Below are 27,889 nucleotides of genomic sequence, written 5' to 3'. Positions count from 1 at the left end.
TATTGCCCCCCAAGTGTTTTCTTGGAATTTTAAACATCTTTGTAGTATATTTTTGGTACAAAGAGTACAGAATGTTGTATACAGTATGTTTTCATATTTCAAATGGATTAAACCTATAAAAATGTAAATCTTATATTTATTCCCCATTGTCCAAGAATCAATTAAAATGTGTAAAAATCTTTCCATGTGATATTTTTTGTTTTTGACTTTTCTCCTAGAAAATGTCTTGTGCAGGTCAAAGGTCAGGTTCTATTAAATGCCCTTCAGTTCCGCAGTGTAAGAAGGCATAAAAAGCACAGAATGACAACATGTTTGCCTATTTGACTTGTAGAAAACCAAAATTGTTCATTCTGTAAATAAAGTTCTACTTTGACCCAGATACTGTTTTTCTTTTTTTTTTTATTATATATATATATATAGAGAGAGAGAGAGAGGAATAAATCCACATTTCCCACAACTTCCCACACTTAAACATGTTAGTATATAAAGTATATTACTATTAACAATATTATTTAAAACCATAAATAAACTAGCTTACAGGATAGCACAAGAAATAGCATTTGAGCATTATGGATATTTTTCAAGAGAAATAATTGTAATGAGTAAAGACTTGTTCAATGCTTCTTACATAATTCTTATATAATTGTATGTCTTGTGTTTCTATAAAGTTTTATCATAGATTGCAGATCTTGAAAGAGACAAATGTTACTGTCAAGAAGAGAATATGAAATACCAGAGACAAATCAAACAAATTAGAGATGCCGAAAACTCACTCTCATAAATTCTCAGTCTGTATCACTAGTCTGTGAGTCTTCATGCTGATCTATTACTTTCATATTCTTCAGTTTCTAAGCAACGTTCCATAACAAACACACAAAACCAAGAGGAGAGTGCACTGACTGAGATGTGGTGGGGGGTCTGTGGAGACCCCCCACCACATCTCAGTCAGTGCACTCTCCTGTGTGTCACGGGGTAATAGTAAAAAACATGGTTATACCTTTTGTTTGATATTAGCCAGATCTCATCCGACGGGGGTTCTATGTCCATTTTTGGAGTCAGACACACACAGTGCTACTTGTCTTCTTGCACTCTGATGTCAGGGGTGACAATTAGTTGAGAGTGTAGAGTTGTGTGTTGATCAACTTGGGGAACTGAGAAAACACAGTGTGATAAAATGTAAAAATATATTATTTTTAAACTTTAGGATTCAATACAAAGTATAGCTATTTTAATCTTCAGCATGGCAAAATACTTCTAAAATGTAGAGCTTCATCCATAAACACGTGTCCAGGTATTATACAAGACAGAAGCTGGATTTTGTTGGCAAAATGTACATTTTAAAGAGACTCTGGAATACTTGATTTTGATTGGTCACTTGCTGCATTTTTCTATTTTTTCCCCCTTCACGGCATTCAGCAGTATTTGCCATTGTCCATGAAAAATATATTTTAATAATAAATTAAACTTTTCGTGTCACTCGTAAAAAGCTTCGCTTGCGAGCTTTGTCGTTTCATACAAATGCAACTGCCGCCATGTCTTATCGACTGTTGTGAAAATGACCTCACGGCACTTGCTGTAATATCGTTGCAAACCGCGGAGTTCGGTTTGTTGCTATAGGCTATTTTAGTACATTCTGCTATTTTCACTTAGCGGACACTTTAAGATAATTTACAGGTAAGATGAAATATTTTAAACTCAAATCAATATTTAATGTCTACATATTTATATATTTGTTGAGTAGCCCTGTAATGAGCGGGATAATGTAACGTGGTGAACGTATGTGTTTGTACAATGTGGAGTACAATGAACGAATGTGGAGTACAATGTTCCTGGATCAACATCCATGTTGATCCTGGAACAATATTCCAATCAACCAATTGAGGGATAAGTTAACAGGAAATGTCCTTTTTAGACTTACAACCAGAGTAGGGTGCTTCTACACCCTTGTTATTCAACTATCATTTCCTTCTGATTTTAGGGATAAATTATGGGTAGGGTTAGGTTTAGGGGTGGGGATAGGGTTAGGTCTATATTTTTGGACAATAATGTTGATCCAGGATCAACAAAAGATGTTAATCCAGGAACATGTCTTACTTGGCAAAATCACAGTGACCAACGTAACGTAACGTTACAGTCAATGGGTCCACAAAAGGTACTTAAAGATTAAAAGTGATTGACAGTGAAATTCAATTAATTCAATTTACAATAACAGCACAATTCTATTTAATAGAACTTTAGCCTACTTCTTCTTTTATATGCTTACAGCACCACTTGGTTTGCTGTTGTCAAGCTAGACTATAGACTCAGAAGATCTTTATTCCTTCACTGGATTTTCCACAAGCTAACAGAGAAAAGTTGATCAGATGGATTGACAGATGAGCATCGCTCCTCTCTTGACCTTGCCCGTGACAGGAAAATGGACGGATGGATGAATGAGTGAGTGGTAGTTAGATTGATGTCTGTCTAGTTCCCCTGGTCTTTTTGTCTAACCATCTGATCATTCCTCAACGTCTGACTCTGTCTCTCCCACACAACATGTGTTGTCATGGTAACAGTCAAAATCATAGAAACAGGAACAAGTTGATTCCTTTTCTTATACCACATGCATGCATCTTTTAGGCAGTTTAGACCCTCTGCCAAAACATGAACCAAACAAATTGTTATGAGATGCAGAGCCAAACTGAGAATACATTAAAATCATAACAGTGTCAACTGACTCATCCATAGCCCAGCACTAACACACCAGTAATACAGAGCACCCCATCCGCACATGTTCATCCAGAGGCTTACGGAGTGCTCAATGTGCAGCAAGAGCACATGCACATGTTTCCTTCATCTGCTTAGAGCAATACAACCATCTATGGGCACTCTGCAATTAATGGAGGTTTCAAATTAATTATAGGCCCCAGAATATTTTAATGAAATATTTGCCTCTGCAAGAGAATAGGGGAGTCTGGTAAGTCTAAAAAGAAACTAATGAAAGCAAGTGCACTGCTTTTTAAAACAAATTTCTGAAAGTGAATACTAGTGTGAATGACGATAGTACTGCCAAAAGTCATCTCCAGTGGGGTCCGACCTATCATTTAAACCTGGAAATTAGCACAAAGTTTTTAAAGGATTTTGAAAAATCTAAATCAAAAAACAAACATGATGTAAAATTGAATATTTAAGATAAATTACATTAAAGGTATTTATTGCATTGATACTAACAAGAGATATAAAATTTTCGTCTGCTCACAGACAGCTAAAAAACAATGTAGGAAGAAGAAAAAATTTATATATATTTAATTTAATATGTCACTAATCAAATAAAAACATTTGTGACACTGAGAATGTTATTTATTTATTTATTGCACGAGACAAACCTTGTATAATTTACAATATGGAAAAGGCAAGCAGATTGTTGCCAATGTGTAAAAAGCTATATTTATATGAGCTACATTTTCATTTATTTAATAAACAGTTTCAGTTTTGACTCTTATAATGATAAAGCAACAAAACAAAATATAACCAAACTATCTTACTTACTATATCTGCCAAAGGTCATTTTTGATTCACCTAATCCTTTTAGTCTTTGCAACTTTACAGATCTTCTTTATGCACCAAGAGCTTGTAACACTTCAAAGAGAAAAGAAAAATTGAAATCGCATCAAATGACCCCTTTAACTGTCTTGTGTTGTAAAGATAACATTTATCAAATGTGCAGTTACTAGATCCTCCCTAACATTTACTTGGGATCTGTTTTCCAACAGTTGTAGAGATAACATTCATAATATAAAAAAGTTATCCACATGCCAACAGCTATATCAGTTTAACCACACATCTTAACTGTTAAATTAATTATAGAGAATTCTAGAGGGAATGATTAGCATATGGATTATGATCATCAGTTGAATGTTTAGTCTAATTATGGCTGAAGCATCTTTGAACTTAGAACTATTACAATGAAGTAGGGCTGTCAATTTTTTTTTTCGAATTTAAAATAAGAGAACTGCATGTTTAGAAAGCCATGTAAAATTAATGCAAGTTTAACTTTGAAAAAAACATATATCGAGACTTTATGGTGGGATTTTCCCCATCCCACTGCATCTCATGTTCTTAAATGAATAATGTACTCTGTGTGATTGGCTTTCCGCCCTTTGTATTAAACTATGCATACATACATGATGCTGGTTTGTTTATAGTTGTTTAAGCAACTTCATTATAAATGGTTTATAAACATTATTTTAAACATTATGCACTTTTTTTCGCAGATAGTCATGTTATCTTATGCTTTGAATGATGCGCCCTCTTGTGGCCTCAGGAGAGAAGCCAAAAGCTTTTCTTCACCCGTTATCTTATGCTTTGAATGATGCGCCCTCTTGTGGCCTCAGGAGAGAAGCCAAAAGCTTTTCTTCACCCTAACTGAAATTATGCATTTTAAATTCGAATATAATTCGAATTTTGATCATATTTAAGTACAAAGTACATTCGAATTTAGTTTTTCAGCCATTTTGACAGCTCTACAATGAAGTGATAACCTATACAAAAGAAGAGCAGAGTATGTAGGCCTATTTGTTTATTACCACCATGTACAGTATGATCTAAAATTTGTACCTTGACTACATTTAGATTCTCCTATTTAAACTCTATGATGGATGCATAGATTTTTATGTACTATTTATCTTTCAATATAGTCTACTTCAGTTAACTGATAACTATGGAACAGGAACAGAACTGTGATGTAGAAAATATCAGTGCATTTAAATAGCTAAATGTCCAATTTAAATGACCAGTTCTGATTGACAGAATGAGTCAGTGGAACTGATTAGTTTTTCTGGCTATTGAGTGGAGGAAGATGTCTGGTGTGGGAATGAATCATCATGCTTACAGTAATATCACTCTCACTCCAGTCAATCTGGCCACTGTCCTGGAAAAAAAAACAGTGAATAAATATTAAATAATATAAAATCTGCTGTTACAGCTCTACTTGCTGCAAAAATTAAATAACACCCAGAAAAAAAGTCTATCAGATAGCCTATTTGACCAGCCTTAACATTCTATAGGTGAGGACGTGCATGAACCCAGGGCTGGATTTAGGTCAAAATTTCATGGCATATTGGAGTTTGTTCAAAGTCCTTTATACAGTTTCTGGTTTGTTGTGCTGCAGATAAAACCAATATTTATACAGTAAAATAAGCAAGACAGATTTGCGTCAACGTCGTTATTTACTGTCAATCGGTCAACTATCCCCGTAGATCAGTCAATCATCTCAAGCGTATGTACAGATAATTAACACACACCTTAGGCAATATACACCACATGCATTATGTTACAGATATAAAAAGTTTATTATTGTCTTTCAAGCTGTAGTGTATTTCATGTGTAAATTTTAAGTGGTTTCGATGAGCTACTCTACAGCCATACCAGCCTTTTCCGTTTGTTGACGATTAGCGCCATCAGGTGGAGAATTGGATTACATGCAAATGCAATTAAACAAAAACATGCAATTAAAACCTCGTTTCTTTATTTACTTCTTTTGTACTGAATTAATTCCCACGGTTTCTAATGTTACAAGAATCTTGGCTGTGTCTGCAAACTTTTTGGATGTCTTCATTAGTTTTGTAAACGCAAACACACCTCCTGCAGGGTCAAATAATCTGTCAGAGTGACAGAAGGATTGTTTACCTGTTTATTTGGGCCAAGGGCCTCTTGGTGGATGAAGAATATTGCATATTAAGCCTCGTCTAAAATAACGTATATAGTACCATATTAATACACCACTGTTTAAAAGTTTGGGGTCAGTTTTTTTAAATTAATTAAAAGTACTTTCATTAAGGCTGCATTAAATTAGTCAAAAGTTACAACAGACCTTTCTATTTTTACAAAAGATGCCAAATAAAATAAATGCTGTTCTTTTAAACTTGACATTTTCAAAGTTTTCAACATTGTTAATAAGAAATGTTTCTTGAGCAGCATATTAGAATGATTTCTGAAGAATCATGTGACACTGAAGAATTCAAATTCTTTTCACAAACAACAATTTAGATAAATATCACTTCTATGAACTTAAGCATAAGAGGCTTCTTTCAAAAACATTTAAAAATCATCCAGACTTTTAAAGGGTATTGTCAGAATAATGAACAACCTGGCTGTAGGCGTTTGGCAAGGACATTACACTTGTAAGTCAGGCTCATAGGCCACATAACAACCTTTACTTTGAAACTGCAGATATGCATGTCCTGAACCCACTGAACTCTTGACATTTAAAGTTTCAGAATTGCCATGTCATGATAGAAGCTTATGATAGACTGACCTACTTACAGTTCGCCAAATCAGAGACTGTGATCTGACACCATGATGATTTGACCCCTGACCCTGAGCCAACTGCTCTGTTTGGGCAGCATTCCAAACACACATGAAGTTCAGTTATTCTTACAAATAAATGTGCATTCCTAGAATGAAATGCAACTTCTGGACAAAAGTCACTTCAACAAAAAAGTCAGCTTCTTCAACAAAAGTCACCTTGATCTGTTTAGGTCTGCTAGACTGGATTGCTCAGTTTAAAAACGTAGAAACCTTTATTCTGCATGCATTCATTTCAACAAAATACAAAAATTGGACAATACTTACTTGGTTACATTTTTATTAAAACATTTGAAATACAAAAGGCAAGAGTATTTGTAGAAGTCATGCCCATGCACCAGCACATAGTAATATTGTTAAATATACTAAACATTTCAAACTTTTCGAGCTGCAGCATACATTTACTTCCAAGTATAAAGCAGTCTGTATTTACACTTCAGCAAGCCTATAACTTTATTACAGTATTACATTAATAACACTGTTTGCTGATTGACTATCATTCGAAACATTTCATGTGGTAATCAGCTGTTCTTGTGCAAGAGCGGAGAACATAATGAAAACAGGCAAGAAAGCACAATCACAGAGTTATGGTTTTAAACTTGTTCAATAACCCTCGGACCAAAAAAATGACATTGAACTCAAATTCTAATCTCTATCTTGTGGCCGGTAATCACTTGAAAAATGTTGTGACACCTGGAAAAATACTTAAAAACCAAATTAATTACTTTGGAAACACAATCAAAAAATCCTTCAGGTTCACATTTCCCCCATTGTAGTGTAATCATATAGGTATGTTTGCGTCTTATAAGAAGTGTAAGCATATCTGGTTTGTTGTGTTGGTTTCCTTAAATACCTCTCCTTCACCTTTCAGAGAAATTCAGCACACATCCACACATCAGAAAACCAAACAGGAATTTCAGAAATGGCCAGCAGCATTATAAATAAAAGTTCATTGTCAGAAGGGACTGAGGTAAGAATAATATTTAAGAAACAGAGAATCTTTTGTGTGCAGTAACAGTTATGTCTTTAATTATATTTTACACGTTAAACGTGTCAATTAAGGAACAATATGGAACTTCTGCCTTGCTACAAAAAACAATCAAATGCTCAACTTCTGATTCCACGTACAGGTACAAAAATAACGCAGACCTCTTTATCAGGACTTTTACAGTAATGAGAAGATAATTTGGTTGTGCAAACCATGTTTTGATGACACTTGAACTCCAAGACATGCTTCATGAAAAACTGTATCTACTAAGGCATGCGTACAAAAAGAAGAACTTATCAGTCAAATAAAGATAGAATACAAATGGTACTAAAATAAAATCGTTTGCAAGAAAATAAATTCTGAAAAACACACCACTACTGCTTTCATGTCCCTGGATAATTAGTGACATTAGCAACTCATTTGGTTCATTAGAACCTAAATAAAACATTAAAGGCATAGTTAACGTAAAAATTAAAATCCTGTCATCATTTACTCACCTTTATGTCATTCTGAAACCTGCAGGACACAAAAAGGCATTACGAGTAACAGTTTGTGTCCATGTAATGAAAGCTAGTGGGGTCCAAAATAAGACTGGGCCCCACTGACTTTTAGTCACTGGGACATTTTTCAAATATCTTGTTTTTGAACATATACAGTCATACAGGCTTGGAATTACATGAAGGTGAGACAGAATTTTAATTTTTGAGTGTACTGTCCCTTTAAGATAACGTCTCATTTGACATCTCCCAGTTACAGAGCACTCCAATTTAAAAGTACATATCTGGACCTATTTTGCTTTCTATCCTCATTCTTTCTCACTCAACATTTAAAAATGACCTTTGCTTTACTTTCCTTTTTCATTCATTCAAAAATTAAAATCAATTAATTTGGCACAACACAAGGACTATATAAACTCTCTCCTAAGTGCAAAATCTGCTAAACCTACATTAGTACATTTCCAGTCTTGATTTATGGTTTTGTGTTGCATTTTGACGGTTTAATTGTGATAGTAGGTCTGCGGTGAGCTTAGCATAATTCTTTCTGTTTGGCTTAATTCCACATATAACACTGGGAATCAACACCACTCAGATTCCTTTCAAAGGCAGCTGCCATGAATATGTGAAAATAAAAATGAACATAAAAATACACTCAAGAGTAATACATTCCACTGTTATAGATAGGTAACATTTCGCTGTGCTGATATTACTGATAATGCAGTGTGATGAGATTGTGCGTAAGATTAGAATTGATGATGTATGTAACAGAGCATGTGAAAGAAAGAGTGTGTCCACTTCTACTGTCCGCTAATGACGTGTGGGTTAAACTGCACTATAATGATTGTGATATCATCCCTATACATGCGGGCTAATTCCTCTGGCAAGCTTAACATCTTTGACAACCTCTCATGGTCCACCATTCCAAACTCATTATTCCCCACTGCGTGCCGAATCAGGTGCGTAGCAGCATTCTGGTCTTCGAAGGTGGAGGAGATGCGAGCCTTCCTCTCCTGCAACAATCCCTGCATCTGACCCAGGGTCACCTTATAGCCGCCAACACTGACTGGCTGCTGCTGGTGCACTCCAGTGAGATGTTCACCCACAATCCTCACCACCTCCTGCCTGTGTAGCGTTTCCCACAGCCCGTCCGAACCCAGCACCAGGAAACGATCCTGTGGACGAAGGTGGTGTCGCGTCACCTCCGGTTCCGCCGTAAGGTAGGGTGGTGTGTGGTAGTTGGGTGGGATGAACTTGGCGTGCTCATTCTCATGGAGCTGGTCCGGTCCGGACTCAAGAACACGGCGCTGAAGTTCAATGCTCCACTTGAATTTAACATCTCCAAAGGCACGAAATGGCATGAGTAACCCCAACAGTCGATCCTGCTTCACCACACTCTTGGCCTCAGAAAGCGGGTGCTCAGACCGCACACGCTTCATCTCAGATTCATTCTGTGCATTGTGGTCGTTGGTGAGTGTGAGGGCAGAAAAAGAGCCATCAGGTTCTTGTACGCCCAGGACTGCACGGCAATCTCCAGTGTTGGCAATATGCAGCTCATTACCATCAATGTGTGCAACACATGCAGTAGCGCCTGAGAATGCAACACGGAGCACCCAGTAGTGCAAGAATGCATTCGGGTCGCCAACCTGCGCTTCAAGGGAAATGTCATTGTCCAACCTTTTAAAGGCACTCACAAGAGCTTCAGCAACATCCGGTTGCTCCCCAGGAACACTCAGATCCAGCAGTTCCTGCCAGTACGTGCGCAAACTGGAGAAGTAGAGCCGTGAAGCTTCCTTGCTGAAGTAGTCGTTGGGATGCTTGTGCCACTGCAATATCGGGTGAAGAGGTCTTCCGCTCTCCACCGCATTCTCCAGCTCCATCAACGTCTCATGTGGCAGTAATGAGACGGCAATGTAATAGAAGAGGCGCTCGGTGAGTGCCTGAGCACATGCGCAGCCTGCATGGCCATCAAATACGCCATAAAGCATGCCACGGGTCTGCAAGCACGTTGCTGCACTTCGGCGATCCTCAATGGGTGCATTTGCCGGTAGCTGGTTGCTGTCAAAGCCCATGACCGAACTGAGGTTCTTGCCATCAAACTCAGGAACTTTGAAGCTGTACTCGTTAGCTTTTAGAATGCTGTTAACCTGAGGTGGGGTCAAGTAGTAGGTGTGCCATGCAGGTGAGGTCCTGTATCCCCGCACCTGGTGCCGCCATCTTTGTTCAAAGCTGTGTGGCTGAGTTGCACTGATGCATGGATGAGGAGACCGGCTGCAGTTTTGGCATGTTATGGCTGGCACCAGTATTCGACCAAACCTCCTGCCACGGATGACCCTGAACACCTGGGAAGTAGCAGCCATGATATACCCTCAAAGGACCTGCAGGAAAACCATAGCTCAATTAGAAAGATTAAACAAAACTCATTTTTCACAGTTGTCTAGATTTCAAACAGAGCTATACAAGTAAATCAGTAGTCAGGTTTACAATTTTGACACCTTGATTATCAAGTTCTTGAGTCTTGATGTAGAAGTAACTTCAAATGACTGTAGGTTATACATTTTAAATCATCAGAAGATTACTACAAGGATTAGGAAAAATTATATCGCGATACATATTGATATTGAATTATTGTCCAGCCCTAGGTCAAGGCATGGAAAAGCCATTCCATTCAGGATGGGAGAGTGTCCCAAGGCTATTTATAGTCCCATGCTGCCACATTCTTGGCATTGGACACATTGAGTGTCCCACTGGCCTATTACTGTCCCCTGTAACGTTTACCCATTTAGGCCTGTCGCAATAATCAATATATCGACTTATCACGCAATATATGTACATGACATCAATAATTTTTGGTGACGCAATATATCGCCCATTATATTTACTTAAAAATTACTGTCACCGTGTTTTTTACATTCCACTTGCGCCTGTGTCTTTTGCAGCTTCTCGTACATAATGTGGTGTAGTCATGAAGTGGTAGTTCATTAGTGCCAGTTCATTCAATTTAAAAAATGCTTCAACAAAAAAAATTTAGATATGGTCTTGTTTAGAGGTCTGTGCCTTTGTGCATACGGAGATCTGACTGCTGAGTAGTGATTGTTTTTTTCAGCAATAGTGTACACCCTTAATTTACAGAGAAAAGGTCAAAAAAATCTGTAGATGGAAAAATCTCCATACAAGTTCTTTGTGCATTTTTCTTTTTTTTTGTACTTGTTACTTTGCACTTTATGTTAGAAAATGTTTATTTACTATTTATTCAAGTTTTTTAAGGTATCTAATATTTTGATACTTAATTTCCATGATCAAAATATTCTTAAAAATTAAAAGTTTGGAATTGTGTAGGCCTTCTTGCATTATTATGCTGTTACATTATGATTATATATTCAGTGGCATAAAATGGTCTTTAAAATGACAATAATATCGCTTATCGCGATTACTTCTGGGGCAATATATCGCACAACAAAAAGTTGTTATCGTGACAGGCCTATACCCATTACATAAAGCAAAACTAATGCAACCCAATGTACACTGCAATTATTCCCTGCCCTTCAGGTCTGTCTCATTTTTAAAGGAATTTCTGTCAGTGATTATCTTTGCCCAACCCAAATTGTCTTTTGGCATCTGTCGCCATCTTATAGATGTCTAAACACAACACTAAAGTTGTTGTTCTTATTTTCTTGTGATAAGTAAATATCATTTATTATATTTTAGTATAAAATATATTTTATTATATTTTAGTATAAAATATATTATATTTTATCCAGTGGAAACTGATCAGCAACCAATTACTGTTGTAATTATTACTTATTTAGGTGAACAATTACTACTACTTTTAAATCTTACTTTTGTTGTTATTGAAACGTTCGAAAACGCCATTTGAAATGTGTTGGCTATTGGAATAGGCTACATTAAAAAAAATTTAAAATTATAATAAATATAATTATAATAAATAAAAAATATTTACTTTACGTTTTGTTTTGACTTGAGGTCCTCAAATAAGGGGGCCAGCCCCCCACAAAAAATTAACCCCCTTTTGCAAACAGTACTCGCAAATTTAGATTTCCGACAGAATGGATACATAGGGTTAAATTAAGAGGTGTACTAAAAACAGCTCAAGGCTTCACGCGCTTTGTCATTACATGCTGTTCAAATCATGGAGCTACCAGGCGGGTTACTTGAACCATGCCAAATAACCACTATATCAGTCGTAAGAACGATTTTAAATTATAATTTCACAATAAAACGACAGTTGCAAAAAAGGGAAAAGGCTCAGTTGAGCACTATGCCCCGTTCACATCATCCAGCATACATACTCGCTACTAAGTTGCCATATTGTTTACATTTGGGCTTGGCAACTTAATTTAGTAGATATCATCGCAGAGAAACGCAATCGGATAAATGTCCCTGTATTTCATGAGAAAAAAAGTGATTCAGTTAGCACACACTCCAAACTGCGTGACTGTACCGTGGACAAATATCAAACGCTAATGCATCTAAAATACGCTGTATCATTGCACACTATCGTCGCACGAACTGCATGCGCAACTCATTACAGCCAAACAAAAGATAAATATTCTTACCTGAGGATAATAGTGGGTAACTGAGTTTGTGGTCGATGTTTGATCAGGCTACATTAGTTCATATACATTCACCCCGCCCGGATCCTGCGAGCCTAGTTCGCCTCCACTCCCACCGGACAAGATGATTGGTTCACTTACATCGCTGCTTACGTCATCAGAGGTGTAGCTCCGCTTAACCTTTCCTTTTCCGGTAGTTGCCAAAATAATAAATAAATACATGCATACGTATATAAATACCGGTATACAAGATATATATTAAAACAGACAAACAAACAAATAAATGCCTAAATAAATCTACAAAGAAATGCATAAATAAATCTATGTATTTTATTCCAGATATTATTTTCAAATAATAAATAAAAAATAACTATAAAAAATAAATGTGGAAAAATTACAGTTATACAAAAATAAATAAATATTAGTAGAAATACTCATTATTTATTTATTTATAGTATTTCTTTGTATATTTATTTATGCATCTATTTATTATTTTGGCAAATTTGGCATTCCATACAGCAGCAACTAACACACAAAAAGTACATAATTTTTTATTTTATTTAAAAAAAAATTATTATATATATATATTTTTTTGATTCATGTGAATATGTGTATGTTATACACATGGAAATTCTAGCCACTAAAATGCTTTTTTTTTTAAAATTTCAGTGTGTGATATGCTTGCATTGCACACTTGATATTACCTCTCAAAGTATTTAATTATCCTTCAGGAGATGCTTACATGCACAAATAAAAAAGAGTGTTTGTAAGAGTCTAATGACAGGTAAAGCTTATCTGCCCTCAAAAGCTCAATATTCGAGCACTCCACCCTTTACAAATCCCACCAGTAAGTGTGACAGACAAAATCGAAAAGGCATCAAATCGAAAAAAAAAAAAAAAAAGGTTTTGAAAAGGAATAAAGGAAGATTATTTTTATTTATTAGAATATTCAGAATGGCTTCTGTGAAAACAGTATCTGTGGAAGATTCCTGTTCGTCTGTCATGTAGTCAAAGTATCTTTAAAGAGTGTCTTCAGCAGTTCTGGAAAACCCGCAATACTCAGGAGTGTCCTGTCTGCAGGAGAAGATCCTCAAGAAATGAACCTCCGTGTAATCTGGTGTTAAAAAACTCATGCGAGTCATTGACAGTAGAAAGTGCTTCAGGGTCTGAGGAGGTCTGCAGTCTCCACAATGAGAAACTCAAACTCTTCTGCTTGGATGATGAACAGCCTGTGTGTGTTGTGTGCAGAGATTCAGAAAAACATGTCAGTCACAGATTCCGCCCCATTAATGAAGTTGTTCCATCTTACAAGGAAGGTGTATTATTAATTTCATATTCTTAGAATAATATCTTTCTATAAACATTAACAACATGTTTTATAAACAATATATAATAAATATAAGATATGTATGTACATCATGTATATATAGACGGGTCCTTTGTGACACACACACACAATGGCTGCAATATAACAAAGAGTGAAAAATTTAAGGGGGTCTGAATACTTTCCGTACCCACTGTATATATATAAAACTACACACAAACAGAAGACTCTAAAGTCTCCTGTTAACAGGAATTTTACACATTTCAATGTTGCTTATTCTTGGAGAAGCTCAAAACAGCAATGAAGACCTTACAAGAGAAACTTGAATACACAAAAGAAATTAAAGTAGAATGTGATAAAAAAGTTCATCAGATCAAGTCAGGAGACAATATTAAATATTTAATGATTTGCATCATCATAGACAAAAGTATGTAATACTTTTACTGTGTACGCTCTCAAAAAGGATATGTTAATTTTAAAAAAAAATTTTTTACGTTTTGTGTCATTTTTTGTACATAATTGACACAAATTGTGTAACTATAACACATTATAGTGTGTAGAAATTAGCAGGAATAACACATTGGTTGAGTTAAAAGTAACACAAAAAGTGTTGTCCTTAACTAGACACGGAGGTGCATTAAGAAACAACACAGGTTGTGTTGTTTTTAACAAATCCTTTTTAAGAGTGTAGATATAGATTTCTCTGTTGTTTGTTTTATATTCCAACTCAGTCTCAGCTCAGTGAGCGGCAGATTAGGGAAGAATTTAATAAGCTTAATCATTTTCTGCAAATTGAAGAAAAAGCTACAATCACTGCACTTAGAAAGGAGGAAGAGCAGATGAGTCAGATGATGAAGGAGAAGCTTGAGCACATGAACAGACAGATCTTAATATATATATATATATATTATATGTTTAATTATTTACAAAATTTCCCATTAAGTACCCCAAACTGTTCTTGACATTTCTGACCGCATATTAAATGATTAGAGTTGGCTGGAACTATTAAACTCTGAAAATAAAATAAAAAATTAATCATAAAAAATACATCATTAAAGAATGTCCAACATTTCTACATTTCTATTTGTGGCTCAGTGCTTAATGCACATATAAAATACCTATAAGAATATGCAAACGTCCCTGGAGAAACTGAAGTTTAACATATTTTAATATTCAAACTTTATCCATTCTATAGGAGGAACTCAATACATCACTAGACTAGAGTCCTTACAAGAGAAACTTAAACGCACAAAACAACTTAAAAATAGTGCTATAAAACAGCTCAGCACATCAAGGTGAGTATTTAGAATATTCATTTTCAACACATTCAAATTTATGAATCATTTTGTTTGTTTTTATGTTCAGACTCAGGCTGAGCACACAGAGCGGCAGATTAAAGAGGAGTTTAAGAAGATTCATCAGTTTCTGCGAGATGAAGAAGAAGCTTCAATCACTGAACTGAGGAAAGAGGAAGAGCAGAAGAGTCAGAAGATGAAGGAGAAGCTTGAGGAGGTTTTCACAGCAATGACACAAAAGAGCCATTTTTGGGTTCCCCAACGAACCTTTGAGTGATAATCCTAAGAAACACTTTAAAGAACCTTCTGTGCATTGGAATTCCATAGATGTTAAAGGTTCTTCGTGGAACCATTGATGCCAATTAATTTTTAAGAGTTGATTACAAAGTGAATACATAGAGTGACCCAAGACAGATTGGGCCCTATACTATAGTTCTATGGAGATTGTTCTATGGAGTAACCCTGTTGTTTGTATCTCTTATCAGCTCTTGTGACTCTGGACCCAAACACTGCAAATACATGTCTGATTCTGTCTGATGATCTGACCAGTCTGAGACATAGCAAGACACAACAACTGGTTCCTAATAACCCAGAGAGGTTTTACCCATATGCCTGCGTTCTGGGTTCAGAGGGCTTTAACTCAGGAACACACTTCTGGGATGTGGAGGTTGGAGTCAATTCATACTGGATTATTGGTGTAACCACAGAGTCAATCCAAAGGAAGGGAACAGCTTTCTTTTACACCAATGTCTGGTGCATGTGCATTTCCCACAAAACCCAGAGAAACCCAACAGCACCTTTCCAGTTAAAGAAAAGCTTCAGAGGGTGAGATTGGAGCTGGACTGGGACAGAAGAAAACTGTCATTCTGTGATCCCGTAACTAACACAACACTACACACACTGACAACAACCTTCACAGAGAGAGTCTTCCCAATGTTTTATAGTTTTGATGAATCCACACAAAAATGATGTTTTTACATGTTTTATTAATCTTTAAAATGAAATGTTCAATCTGTAACAATTTTTTTCTCAGTAAAGGTTCTTAATTTTCCATTTTGCAAACTAACCGAAATGTGGCATGTTTTAGATTCTGCTTGTAAGAATAAGGAACGATGGTGCCGAATCTTCTTTGAAAGATTTAAGCAGCTGCAATCAATTCCAGTGTATTTGTGTCTGACCTTTAGTCTTGAACTCCTAAATGAACTTATTACAGTCAAATGAATCTGATTCTATTGCATTCTCAAGTCTTTCGTTCTGACTGTAATACTGAGTGAATTGTAATGGCATCTCTAGAACCAGGAAGTCTAGCTCTTCTCAAGTTTGTCTTCGCCTTCTCTTCACCACATATATCTACACAGCTACTGATTCCTTTTCAGAACAGGGTTTATGTAAATAAAATCTCACTTTTTAAACAAACTAAGTCAGTTGGGATACAAGAAAGTGGCCAGACTGTTGTTTAGACTGAGTCTGATCATGTCAGACTAACACGGCTTAAAAGAGTGTTGATTGATATTCGTGTTTTCCTATAAGTAAGAATATGCATACATGTGCAGGGATTCTGTATTACAACTATTAAAAGTCCCCACCAACTACTCAAGCCACTTCCCCAAGAGATTCACACCCTAAGCTTTGACTTTTTCCTCAAACCATTGATGAATCTGTTAAGACATCTCAGGCTGTCTGCCCACACCTATAGGTGTGTCTTTGTTGTGCTAGCTCAAAGTGAGCTCTTTATGTCACTTACATGAGTGACAGCCATCAGGTGAGGCTCCATAGCTCAGTGGTTAGAGCACTGGTCTTGTAAACCAGGGGTCGCGAGTTCAATTCTCGCTGGGGCCTGATTGGAAACCTTTTGAAGAGTGACTGGTTCTGAAAATGACCCTGAATTTGGGTTGATGAGGACAAAATACCACAACATACTGTGGTCGTTTAGATGAACATGAACCTTCACAGAAGAGGGAAAACTGGGATATGGTCCTGTTCTTCCATAAAGGCTCTTGTTGGCATGGGAAATACAGTCATCCTTGAAGATACCAAATATCAGACAGATCAACATCAATACAATAAAACCAGAAAATGTATTTACAACATTGTGAGCTGCTCCAACCAGGGGCTTTCAAGAGAAATAAATTATTAACTAATTAATTAAATTATTATTTCTCTAGAGGGTGTGAAACCTATTTCTATTTATTACATACTGTCCCGTAACTCTACAATGCTGTTTTTGTTCTCAATGTGCCACTGTAATACCTTGTGATGCTGGTAGATGCCAGCAAAATAAAAAGTATCTATGAATGAGAAGCTACAATGTGCCTAGTATTGTTTCTGGTTCACATACAGATACAAATACAGGTGACATTTTGTCAAATATACAGCATAAGAATAAAAGTAGTTCATTCTAAATAGGGTAAACCCACTTAATACTAAAGAAGTTGTCCATGGCTCTTTTGTGACATCCTGGATGAGTCAGAGCTGTGCTCTTGAAGGAATTGTTGTCGACCACTTCTGGAAACAATCTTTACCGTTCTCCGCTTTGCTACACTTTATTTCAGCAGTCCACTTTAGACATCCTAGTAACTATATGTAACTTTGCAACTACATGTAAACTAACTCTCAATATAGTGTTAGCAGACTGTTAGGTTAGGGAGGGTTAGGGTTAGGTTTAGTTGATATGTACTTGCAAAGTTACTTATAGTCAGTAAAATGAATGTTGAGGGATCATAAAAATAAAGTTTTAGCAGATGCTAATCAGACATTTATTACTATGACTGCCTGGCAGTTGACAGTTACAAAGTAATGATAAAGCAGTGACAGTTTTTTTTTGTTGTTGAGATAATGGCTCTGGTTCTTTGGAGTCCCAGAGCCGTTGAAATAGCTTTGTATGCCTTTCCGGACTGATGTATTTCAGTCACCTTCTTTCTCATAATTTCTGGAAATTCTTTCACTTTGGCATAGTGTGCTATTGAGGAAGACCTTTAACCAACTTCATGTTGAAAAAGTTTTAAGTGTTGATTTAACTGAGTAGGGCTGGCAGAAATCAGGCTTGGTCCGATTAGTTTAGCTGATCCCCATTATAAATGCTGTTTCATAGAACTATGGGGGCAAATACATTTTCACAAAGGGTTATTTGATATTGGATAACTTTTTTTGCCTTGATAAGTAACGTTATCATTTAAGAACTATATTTTGTGTTTACTCAGGTTGTCTTTGGTTTGTGTGAGACTTTGTTTTTATTTCTGAAATCGGGCAAATACTTTTCACAGCACTGTAAATCCAGTCTACACCATCAGAAACTCCACCCTCTTCCTGAAGTGATTCTTGTTTTTCTCTGTTGTGCCATTATCTACCACACAAAAAAATAATAACATTAATAATAAATGTTAAAAAAAAAAAGTCATTTACGTGAAGAAAACGCTTCTTCTGATTATAATAGCTGTTTACTTGAAGTCTCACTTCAGAAATTCAAAGTAAAGTTCAGATCATCACTATAAGTGTAAGAATTGATTTACTATCTGTGGAAGATCTCACTTGTCCCGTGTGCTGTGAAATCTTCCGTTTTTCCTGTTATTCTGTCATGTGGTCACAATGTCTGTAAAGAATGTCTTCAACACTTCTGGAAAACCAAGAATACTCAGGAATGTCCCGTCTGCAGGAGAAGATCCTCAAGGAATGAACCACGCATGTGAGTCATTCACTGAAAAGAGGAGTCAAATTTCTTCATCAGGGTCTGAGGAGGTCTGCAGTCTGCACAATGAGCCCCTCAAACTCTTCTGTCTGGAGGATAAATGGATAAGGAGGATACATTTGTTTAGTGTACAAAGATTCAAGAAAACATGCCAATCCCCAATTCTGCCCCATCAGTGAAATAGTTTCATCATACAAGGTAAGGGACATTACAACTCACTACAATCATAGAAGTACTGTAATAATATGTATGTTTACAACAGACCAATGTTTAATTTTGCTCAAACTACTTACAGTGCCCTCGAAAATATTTGGACATTCAAGTCACTTTTTCAATTATTTTTAGCAGTTGGTCATTTCTCAAGGATATTCTGTATAGTCAGCTGCCCTCAAGTTCATAAACAACAGGTGTAAATTATAAACATGAACTACAAAATTTGACAACCAGAAAGTCTCCTAATTTGGCTTCATTTTTAACAGTAAATCTTTTGTCATATTCGGGGCTGGGGAGAAAGGTATTTTAATAATGTAAATTATGTGAAAAATAATGCGTTTTTCGAACCACCAAGCATGAGAGCATGTTCTAGTACACCCCCAAAACAAAATCAAGACTTTGTAAAAGAGCATAATAGGACCCCTTTAACAAAACCTTATTTTGTTCAATGTTTTGATTGGAAGTACTTTTTGGGGGCACTGTATGTACATATAACAGTACCTATGGAAACAGACAAATGTCATGTTTAAATTGAACAGATTTTAATCTTACATTTTAGCATCAGCTCAGTAGAGCACTTAAATCTTTACAAGAGAAGATTAAACACACAGGAAGAAATAAAGAAGAGTGTGATAAAGAAGTTCTGCACATCAAGGTGAGTATTTATTGGTAGTGATCAAATACTCAACAAGTTCAACACACCTGATCTGTTCAGTTTTTATATAAATTGTATATAATTTAAAAAAATTAATCTTTTGTAACTATATAGACTACCATTTAAAAAATTGGGGTCAGTACGCTGAATTAATGCTATTATTCAACAACAAAATGTTATATCGATAACAAATTATAGTAAAGACATATTATTACAAACTATTTTTATTTTAAATAAATGCTGTTCTTGTAAATTTTTATTAATTAAAAAATTCTGGAAAAAAGGATAACAGTTTCCATAAAATATTAAGCAAACACAACATTGATAATAATCAAACATTGATAATAAATCAGCATATTAGAATGATTTCTGAAGGATCACGTGACACCGAAGACTGTAGTAATGACTGATGAAAATTCAGCTTTACCATCACAGGAATAAATTATATTTTAAAGTACATTGAAATAGAAAGCAATTCTTTTAATTTGTAATAGTTTTTCACAATATTACTGTTTTTACTGTACTTATTATTACTTACTATTGCACTCTGAATTCTTTCTTTCTGGCTGTAACACTGAATGATTTTTAGTGCCATATCTAGAAAGTCTTGCTTTCCTACAGATTAACAGGAAACAGATTACAGATTCCCTTTCAGAACAGTGTCCATGTAAATAAAAACCTCACTTTCAAACTAATTAAGTCAGTGGGGATACAAGAAAGTGTCCAGTCTGTTGTTTGGACTGAATTTGGTCATGTCAGACTAAAACAGTTTACAAAGTTTGGTCTGATATTCATGTTTTCTTACATGTGAGAATATGTGTTAATGTGCAGGGATCCTATGTTATGACAATTAAAAGGTCACACCAACCACTAGAGCCACTTTCACACTGAACTTTTGAGTTTTTCTCAAACCATTGAAGCATCTGTTAAGATGCACTATACAGACAATACTAAGACACACTTCTTAATTATTGAATTCAGATTTTTATATCAGACCCATTGCCAAAGGTGTATAAAATCAAGCACCTAGTCTTGTCTGCTTTTACAAACATTTGTGAAAAATGGGTAATTCTGAAGAGCTCAGTGAATTTAAGTGTTGTACTGTGATAGGATGCCACATTTGCAATAAGTCAGTCTCTGCTAGATATTCCATGGTCAACTGTAAGTGATATTATTGGGAAGTGAGAGCATATAGAAACAGCAGCAATTCCCCCATGAAGCAGAAGATGTGCTAAGGCACATGGTGTGTAAAAATCGCAAATGCTTCACTGATTCCATAGCTGAAGAGTTCCAAAGTTCCACTGGCAATAATATCAGCATAAACAATGTGCAGAAGTAACTTCATGGAATAGGTTTCCAGGGCTAAGCAGCTGGATGCAAGCCTCACATCACCAAGTACAATGCCAAGCCTCGGATGGAGTGGTTTGAAGCACACCGCCTCTGGACTCTGGAAGCATGTTCTGTGGATTGACGAATCATGCTTCTCTGTTTGGCAGTCTGATGGGCGAGTCTGAGTTTGGCAGATTCCAGGAGAATATTACCTGCCTGACTGCATTGTACCAATTGTAAAGTTTGGTGGAGGAGGGATAATGGTATGGGATTGTTTTTCAGGGGTTGGTCCCTTACTTTCTAATGAAGGAAAACTTAATGCTTCAGCATACCAAGACATTTTGGATAATGCGATGCCTTTTTGGGAACAGTTTGGGGAAGGCCTTTTTCTATTCCTACATGACTGTGCCCCAGTGCAAAAAGCAAGGCTCATACAGACATGGTTAGTTGAGTTTGGTGTGAAAGAACCTGACTGGCCCATACAGAGACCTGCACTCAACCCCAATGAACACCTTTAAGATGAACTGGCCAGGCCTTCTTGTTCAACATCAGTGCCTGACTTCACAAATGCTCTACTGGATGAATGGGCAACATTCCCACGGAAGCTTTCCAAAATCCTATAGAAAGCCTTCACAGAAGATTGTTATTGCTGGAAAAGGGGGACCAACTCCAATACACAATGGTCAGGAGTCCCAATACTTTTGTCCATATAGTGTATCTTAGGCTGTCTGCCAAGTCCTATAGGTGTGTCTTTGTTACGCTAACTCAATGTTAGCTCTTTATGTCACTTACATGAGTGACAGCCATCAGGTGAGGCTCCATAGCTCAGTGGTTAGAGCACTGGTCTTGTAAACCAGGGGTCGCGAGTTCAATCCTCGCTGGGGCCTGATTGGAAAACTTTTGAAATGTTACCTGAATTTAGGTTAAAGAGCACTAAATACTCCATGACCTACTATGGCCATTTAGATGAACATGAACCTTCACAGAAGGGAAAACTAGGACTCTCAGTTCTGTATACCAGGTCCTGTTCTTATTCACAGGTTCCTGTTGGCATGGAGAAAAAAAAACATCCTTGAGGAGACCAACTAGCTGGCAGACCAAGATCAAGACTTTGTTTTTGGCAATGTTGTGAGCTGCTCCAATGAGGGCTTTCAAGAGACATAAATAAAAATTAATTAATAAATTATTACCTTCTCTAGAGGGTATAAGACTTATTTCTATTTATCATCTAGTTTACATGTGTTAACTGGTTATAGTATTTGGATCACTTTAAGATCAACACCTTTTACTGTACAATGTTGTATTGAAGTAGTTTTACTGTCTAATTTTAAAAGTTAAGGAGAGTCTCAGTTAAAAGGATACTTTTCCAGGTTTGTTGGTTTATTTTCTCAATGAGTCACTGTATTTCATGATATCACACAGATTTTTGCTTTGTTAAATTCAAAAAGCAGCTCAATTCAGCACAGAAGATCTTAAGCTGAAAGAAAGAAAGAAAGAAAGAAAGAAAGGAGAGTGTAATAAGTTCATCACATCAAGGTGAGGATCAGGAGTCAAATTCTCGATATTTTCAACATAGAATTTATTATGGACAATCACAACAATAAATCTGTTATATGGAAATGCAGAGCTCACAGAGCAGTGGTTTATTATTCAGCACAGTCAAACTCATACCCTATAATGAGAAGCTCCTTTAATACAATTCATTTATGCAAATAATGTTTGAGGAGATACTGAATTGTTTTGTTTTGTTTCTCATTTGTAAGTCGCTTTGGATAAAAACATCTGCTAAATAGCTAAATGTAAATGTAAATGTATATTTTACAGAGATTTAATGCCACAATAAAAAAGGTGAGCCATTGTGTCAAATGTGTCTTTGGTTGTGAACTCAAACTCACTACAGTTCTGAAGGGTGTTCCAGAGCCCGAGAAAAGTTTTGAAGCATGACCTGTTCTGAAAATTACCCTGGGCTAAAACAAATAAATTCCACGTGGTCAAACACTGTGTAAAGTGTGTGTAAAGACTGTTTGTCTTTCTGTGGATTGGATAAACTTATACAGAGAAGATACAGCCTAATATTATAGATCACCCTTACTTTTTTCTGCTGATTTTACTACAGAATGGGTTGATACCGGAGACAAGCCACTTTGTTCATTCTTGAAGTGAACCTTTACCTGTGATTAGATTCACTGTTTTGGATTGACACCTTGAATTTGAGAATGCATCGCATCCATTGGCTTTATGTTTTACGAAAGGGGAGTAGCTGTGAATGTTAACGTTACACATGTTGCTCTATTAACAAATAGTTTATCAAATCAAATTTAAAGTTAATCAAATAGGTAATAGAGATAAGAGAGATCCAAATTTAGCCTAACATATATTATGTTTACATCTGTGCTAGTAATACACACATTTTCATACCCTTGTCATTATACAAATTTATGTCCTCATTTGTCACAAAAATGCGCACACATATACATATACACACACACACACACACACACACAAAGAAAAACAAGTAGATAGAATAGAAAAATAGAAAGCTATAGTGAAAGAAGAAAGAGAAGAAAGCTATCTTTACTAGAAAGCTATACACACATATACATTGCAGTCACATTGTCATAAGGTACAGTATAGGAATTTTTACCTAATGAGTAATGTGAAGTAACCCTGTTGGACAACACAATCTGCCACATTGGAGAACATCTGGTCCAGTCATAGATCCATTCATACTCCTTTGATGCCTTCAATTTTCTTTCATGGTCTGTGGACCCCCTGAAGTAGCCTTGGCCACCCCACATAGAAAAGTCTAGCTCTTCCACTGGTTAAAATAGAAATTTCTAGATTGTATAAGAAAAAGTGATGAGGACGTCGAAGATCTCGATGAAGATGTTTATTGCAGCATAGCAGTGACAAAGCACATATAGTACCTTGGGTTCAATGGAGTCGGAATGTACCCCGAACATCCTAAGCTCAAACCTTTTATGCAGTTCCAGTTTACTACCATTAATGTAAATTAAGTTGCTCCTGTCATAACAGCTGTGTATGTTAATTAAGTTATGACACTCCTTTGTCTGAGATGGTTCTCAGTGTCCCACACCCGCTCCCATTCTACAATTGGTGACCATTTGCTCAGGATGGGATTATCTGAAACGGTCTAGAAACAACCTAACTGTTGACTTTCTTCTTCTCTATAATAATTAAGCCATTTTGGGAAATGAGCATGATCAAACATATATTGTGGAATGGAATCTGGGTCGAGGCAGACTATAGTTTCTTACAGTTGGTAGATGGCAGCTAAATAAAATGTATCTAGGTGTCAGGAGCTATTGTTGTGCACAAGAATAAAAGTTGTTCAATTTAAACAATCCAATAAAAATCTAATGAGTGGAAAAAGTATGAGTGGAAATGGGGTCACTTTATAGTGGAGTGACAAATCAAGCTTACGGCCATAAAAATCCATAAGAAGTAAGAACTTATGAATACCTCAAACTGTATGACAGCACGTCAGAAAAGAAACATGAAGTGAGATGCTCAATTGATCAGTATAATTCAACTTGTGCAGTTGTTTAACCATTGCTTGATTCACATACTCACTCCCTTACAGGAAAAGCTTGATTAAAATAAACAAAAGAAGGTTCAAAGAACCAGACAATCACTATGAACTCCACCCTCTTTCAAAAAGTATCAGGAAGGATTTCTCTCTTCGGTGCCATAGGGTGACTTATCTCAACTTATCTCAACAAAAGTAAAAAGGATTCAGTGATGTAGACAGAAGAACTTACAAAAAGGATTTTGTATTTCTACTGGACTGAGGCTCTAGAACAAACAGCAGACCTGCTGATTCTAATGGTTATTTATGAAGCAAAAGAAGAGAAAGTGAAAGACAAGTCAAGATCATTGGATTTGAAAGCTGTAAATGGCTTTTGTGAAAACAGTCTCTGTGGAAGATCTTTCTTGTCCTGAAATATTCAAGGCTCCTGTTATCCTGTCATGTAGTCACAGTGTCTGTAAAGAATGTCTTCAGAAGTTCTGGGAAACCAGGAATACTCAGGATTGTCCTATCTACAGGAGAAGATCTTCAAAACTCGGCCCTCCGTGTAATCTGGTGTTAAAAAACGTATGCGAGTCATTGACAGTAGAAAGTGCTTCAGGGTCTGAGGAGGTCTGCAGTCTCCACAATGAGAAACTCAAACTCTTCTGCTTGGATGATGAACAGCCTGTGTGTGTTGTGTGCAGAGATTCAGAAAAGCATGTCAATCACAGATTCCGCCCCATTAATGAAGCTGTTCCGTCTTACAAGTTAGGACACATTCTCTTCTTTACTCGAAGTAATGACGTTATAATTCGTGGAAGAAAGTGTAAGAAGTTAGTTTCATTTTTCTTTCAATGCATCTTTGTAATAAAAATAAAATGTATCCATGCATAAGTAGCTAGTTTGCACTGTATATGCATATACTGAAACTGATCAAACAGATTTTCACTGTTTCACTGTTAAATTCAAGGAGCAGCTCAAAACAGCACTGACGTCCTTTCAAGAGAAGCTTAAACACACAGAAAAAATTAAAAGAGAGTATAATAAAACTAATTGACTAAGAGTCAAATTCTCAGTTTTTTAACACAATTTATATGGACAAAACTTTTCATCTATACAGTATAAAAATTCAGAGGTAAACTTCTCTGTTTTTATATTCAGACCCAGTCTGAGCACACAGAGCAGCAGATTAAAGAGGAGTTTAAGAAGCTTCATCAGTTTCTGCGAGATGAAGAAGAAGCTTCAATCACTGCACTGAGGAAAGAGGAAGAGCAGAAGAGTCAGATGCTGAAGGAGAAGCTTGAGGAGATGAACAGACAGATCTCAGCTCTATCAGACACAATAAAAGACACAGAGGAGAAGATGAAGGCCAGTGACGTCTCAATTCTACAAGTAAGAACTGAATGTTTGTTCTTGTGCTCAAAACAATTTGCTTATTGTCCAGCATAGTCAAACTCTCACCCTGTATTGAGAAGCTCCTTTAACACAATTAATTGCACAATTAATGGAAATATTGATTGTTAGAGGAGATAATTGTTTTGTTCATATTTGGCAGCATTTTAAAGCCACAATGGAAAGGTAGGTGAGATGTTGTGTCATTTGTGTCTTTGATTGTGAACTCACTACGCTCATTGCAGTTCTGACTAGTGGATGTTATTGTTTTATCCAGAGCCCAGAGTTCACAGCAGGATCCACAGATTCTTTCAGGAGCTTTGGTTAATGTCACAAATTACCTGAGAAACCTGACCTTCAGAGTCTGGAAGAAGATGCAGGAACTTGTTCAAAACAGTGAGTCTTTTAAAGAGCTAAGATGTTACAGACATAATGTAAACTTATGCAAGGTCCTTGCTTAAATTCTCAGGGTCACAGGAACATTTTTTATGGGCAGGCCCCTTCCTGACCACTGTAAATTAATGTTAAAATAAATTAAAAAGATGATCTGCCAAAAACAGCACTCACCAAAATCCCAGTATACTGTCAGCAAAAAAGTTTCAGCAATAGGACAGGTATTTATTAGTAATAATGTTCACTAATGCTATTTAAATCGTCTGAATAAAAGCACATGTTGTTTGTATCTCTCCCCAGCTCCTGTGACTCTGGACCCAAACACTGCACCTTCACGTCTGATTCTGTCTGATGATCTGACCAGTCTGAGACGCAGCAAGACACAGAAACTGGTTCCTGATAACCCAGAGAGATTTTATAAATATTCCTGTGTTCTGGGTTCAGAGGGCTTTAACTCAGGAACACACTTCTGGGATGTGGAGGTTGGAGACAATTCATGGTGGATTATTGGTCTAACCACAGAATCAAATAAAAGGAAGGGAGCAGATTTCTTTAACACCAATGTCTGGTGTGTTTGGTACAAAGATGATGAATATTTCTCACATTCTCCAGAGATCCCCAACAACCCCCTTTTCAGTTAGAGAAGCTCCAGAAGGTGAGACCGGAGCTGGACTGGGACAAAGGAAAACTATCATTTTGTGATGCCTTAAGTAACAAACATTTGCGCACACTGACAACCATCTTCACAGAGAAAGTCTTTCCATTCTTTTATAGTCGTGATGAAACCTTCCCCCTAAGAATATTACCAGCAGCTAAAGTGGTTGTTGGAGTCTGATCTGACTGATCTTCAGTCTTGAACTCCTGAGTGAACCTATTACAGTTAAATGAATCTGAATTCTTCTGAATTCGCTGTCAAAATGAGTGTTGTAGGTTAATGCCATATTCATTTCTTGTATTGACCATCTCTACTACCACTGTCTTGCTCTTAACAAGTCTAACTTGACCCATGGTCAAGACACTAAACACTTTGTCACTTTTTGCATGTTAAGTTTTTTCAGTTCCATCCTGCAATTGGGACAGTTTCTCAGGAATTGATCACCGTATGGTGACTGGTGAGGTGATGAAATGAATCATTGTCTGATAATTAATCCATTTAAAGGTAGGGTACCTGCGGTAACCTAGTACAAAAATAAAGTCATTTTCCAACAACCATTGTAAACGCTCCTTTCGTGCATAACGCCTTCCCCAACTCAAACATCACAAAAACAGCTATTACAGGTCTATAAAGTCTATTAAAAAGAAGGTAAAAGTCGACTTCTTTCAATACATGGTCGAACATATTAGGAAAACTTTTAACTTTAAGTTTAGCTTACCTGTCAAGAAGAAACTTTGCAAGTTTGTCGTATCGATTGAAACCCAAACATCCCAACAAATTCCTCCATCTTGTAAAAACACTGCCAATGTTTACCTTTGTTTTACCCCACTTTCTTTCTCTGTGTATTTTAGCAAGGATCATTTATTTATTTTTCTACACCAGCTAAACACCCCTTAGTTCAGCCTGCTACAGTAGCCACGCCCAAAACTCTCACTATTGGCAGCGGGGAGATATGCAAATATATAGTTTGACAGGCAGGTAGGACATTCCGACTGAATGCAATGATTAGTCGAAC

General features: G+C 36.4%; 3 protein-coding genes and 2 non-coding genes across 5 annotated transcripts; 4 read left to right on the top strand and 1 right to left on the bottom strand.

Annotated features, from left to right (window-relative positions):
• Window positions 1–6,619: 6,619 nt before the first annotated feature.
• On the bottom strand, window positions 6,620–12,521 carry LOC107706250 (pyruvate dehydrogenase [acetyl-transferring]-phosphatase 1, mitochondrial-like). Its single transcript, XM_016509912.1, has 2 exons — window positions 12,405–12,521; window positions 6,620–10,205 (listed from the first exon to the last, which is right to left on the bottom strand). The coding sequence occupies exon 2, from the start codon at window positions 10,185–10,187 to the stop codon at window positions 8,628–8,630; it is 1,560 nt and encodes a 519-aa protein (XP_016365398.1). The 5' UTR covers window positions 10,188–10,205; window positions 12,405–12,521; the 3' UTR covers window positions 6,620–8,627.
• Window positions 10,186–15,514, top strand: LOC107706498 (E3 ubiquitin-protein ligase TRIM17-like). The gene is made up of 6 exons (XM_016510229.1): window positions 10,186–10,221; window positions 13,375–13,719; window positions 14,014–14,104; window positions 14,452–14,615; window positions 15,091–15,237; window positions 15,506–15,514. The coding sequence occupies exons 1-6, from the start codon at window positions 10,186–10,188 to the stop codon at window positions 15,512–15,514; spliced, it is 792 nt and encodes a 263-aa protein (XP_016365715.1).
• A 1,272-nt stretch (window positions 15,515–16,786) lies between these two features.
• Window positions 16,787–16,859, top strand: trnat-ugu (transfer RNA threonine (anticodon UGU)). Its single transcript has one exon. It is a non-coding gene; the product is annotated as a tRNA-Thr (tRNA).
• A 4,857-nt stretch (window positions 16,860–21,716) lies between these two features.
• Window positions 21,717–21,789, top strand: trnat-ugu (transfer RNA threonine (anticodon UGU)). The gene has a single exon. It is a non-coding gene; the product is annotated as a tRNA-Thr (tRNA).
• A 3,029-nt stretch (window positions 21,790–24,818) lies between these two features.
• LOC107706488 (zinc-binding protein A33-like) lies at window positions 24,819–26,860 on the top strand. The gene is made up of 6 exons (XM_016510216.1): window positions 24,819–25,198; window positions 25,401–25,472; window positions 25,568–25,826; window positions 25,990–26,012; window positions 26,104–26,222; window positions 26,520–26,860. The coding sequence occupies exons 1-6, from the start codon at window positions 24,819–24,821 to the stop codon at window positions 26,858–26,860; spliced, it is 1,194 nt and encodes a 397-aa protein (XP_016365702.1).
• Window positions 26,861–27,889: the final 1,029 nt, after the last annotated feature.

Source organism: Sinocyclocheilus rhinocerous, unplaced genomic scaffold, assembly GCF_001515625.1.
Source record: "Sinocyclocheilus rhinocerous isolate Xijiao unplaced genomic scaffold, SAMN03320098_v1.1 scaffold1333, whole genome shotgun sequence".
Taxonomy (NCBI): Eukaryota; Metazoa; Chordata; class Actinopteri; order Cypriniformes; family Cyprinidae; genus Sinocyclocheilus; species Sinocyclocheilus rhinocerous.
This window is presented reverse-complemented; position numbering and strand designations above follow the sequence as displayed.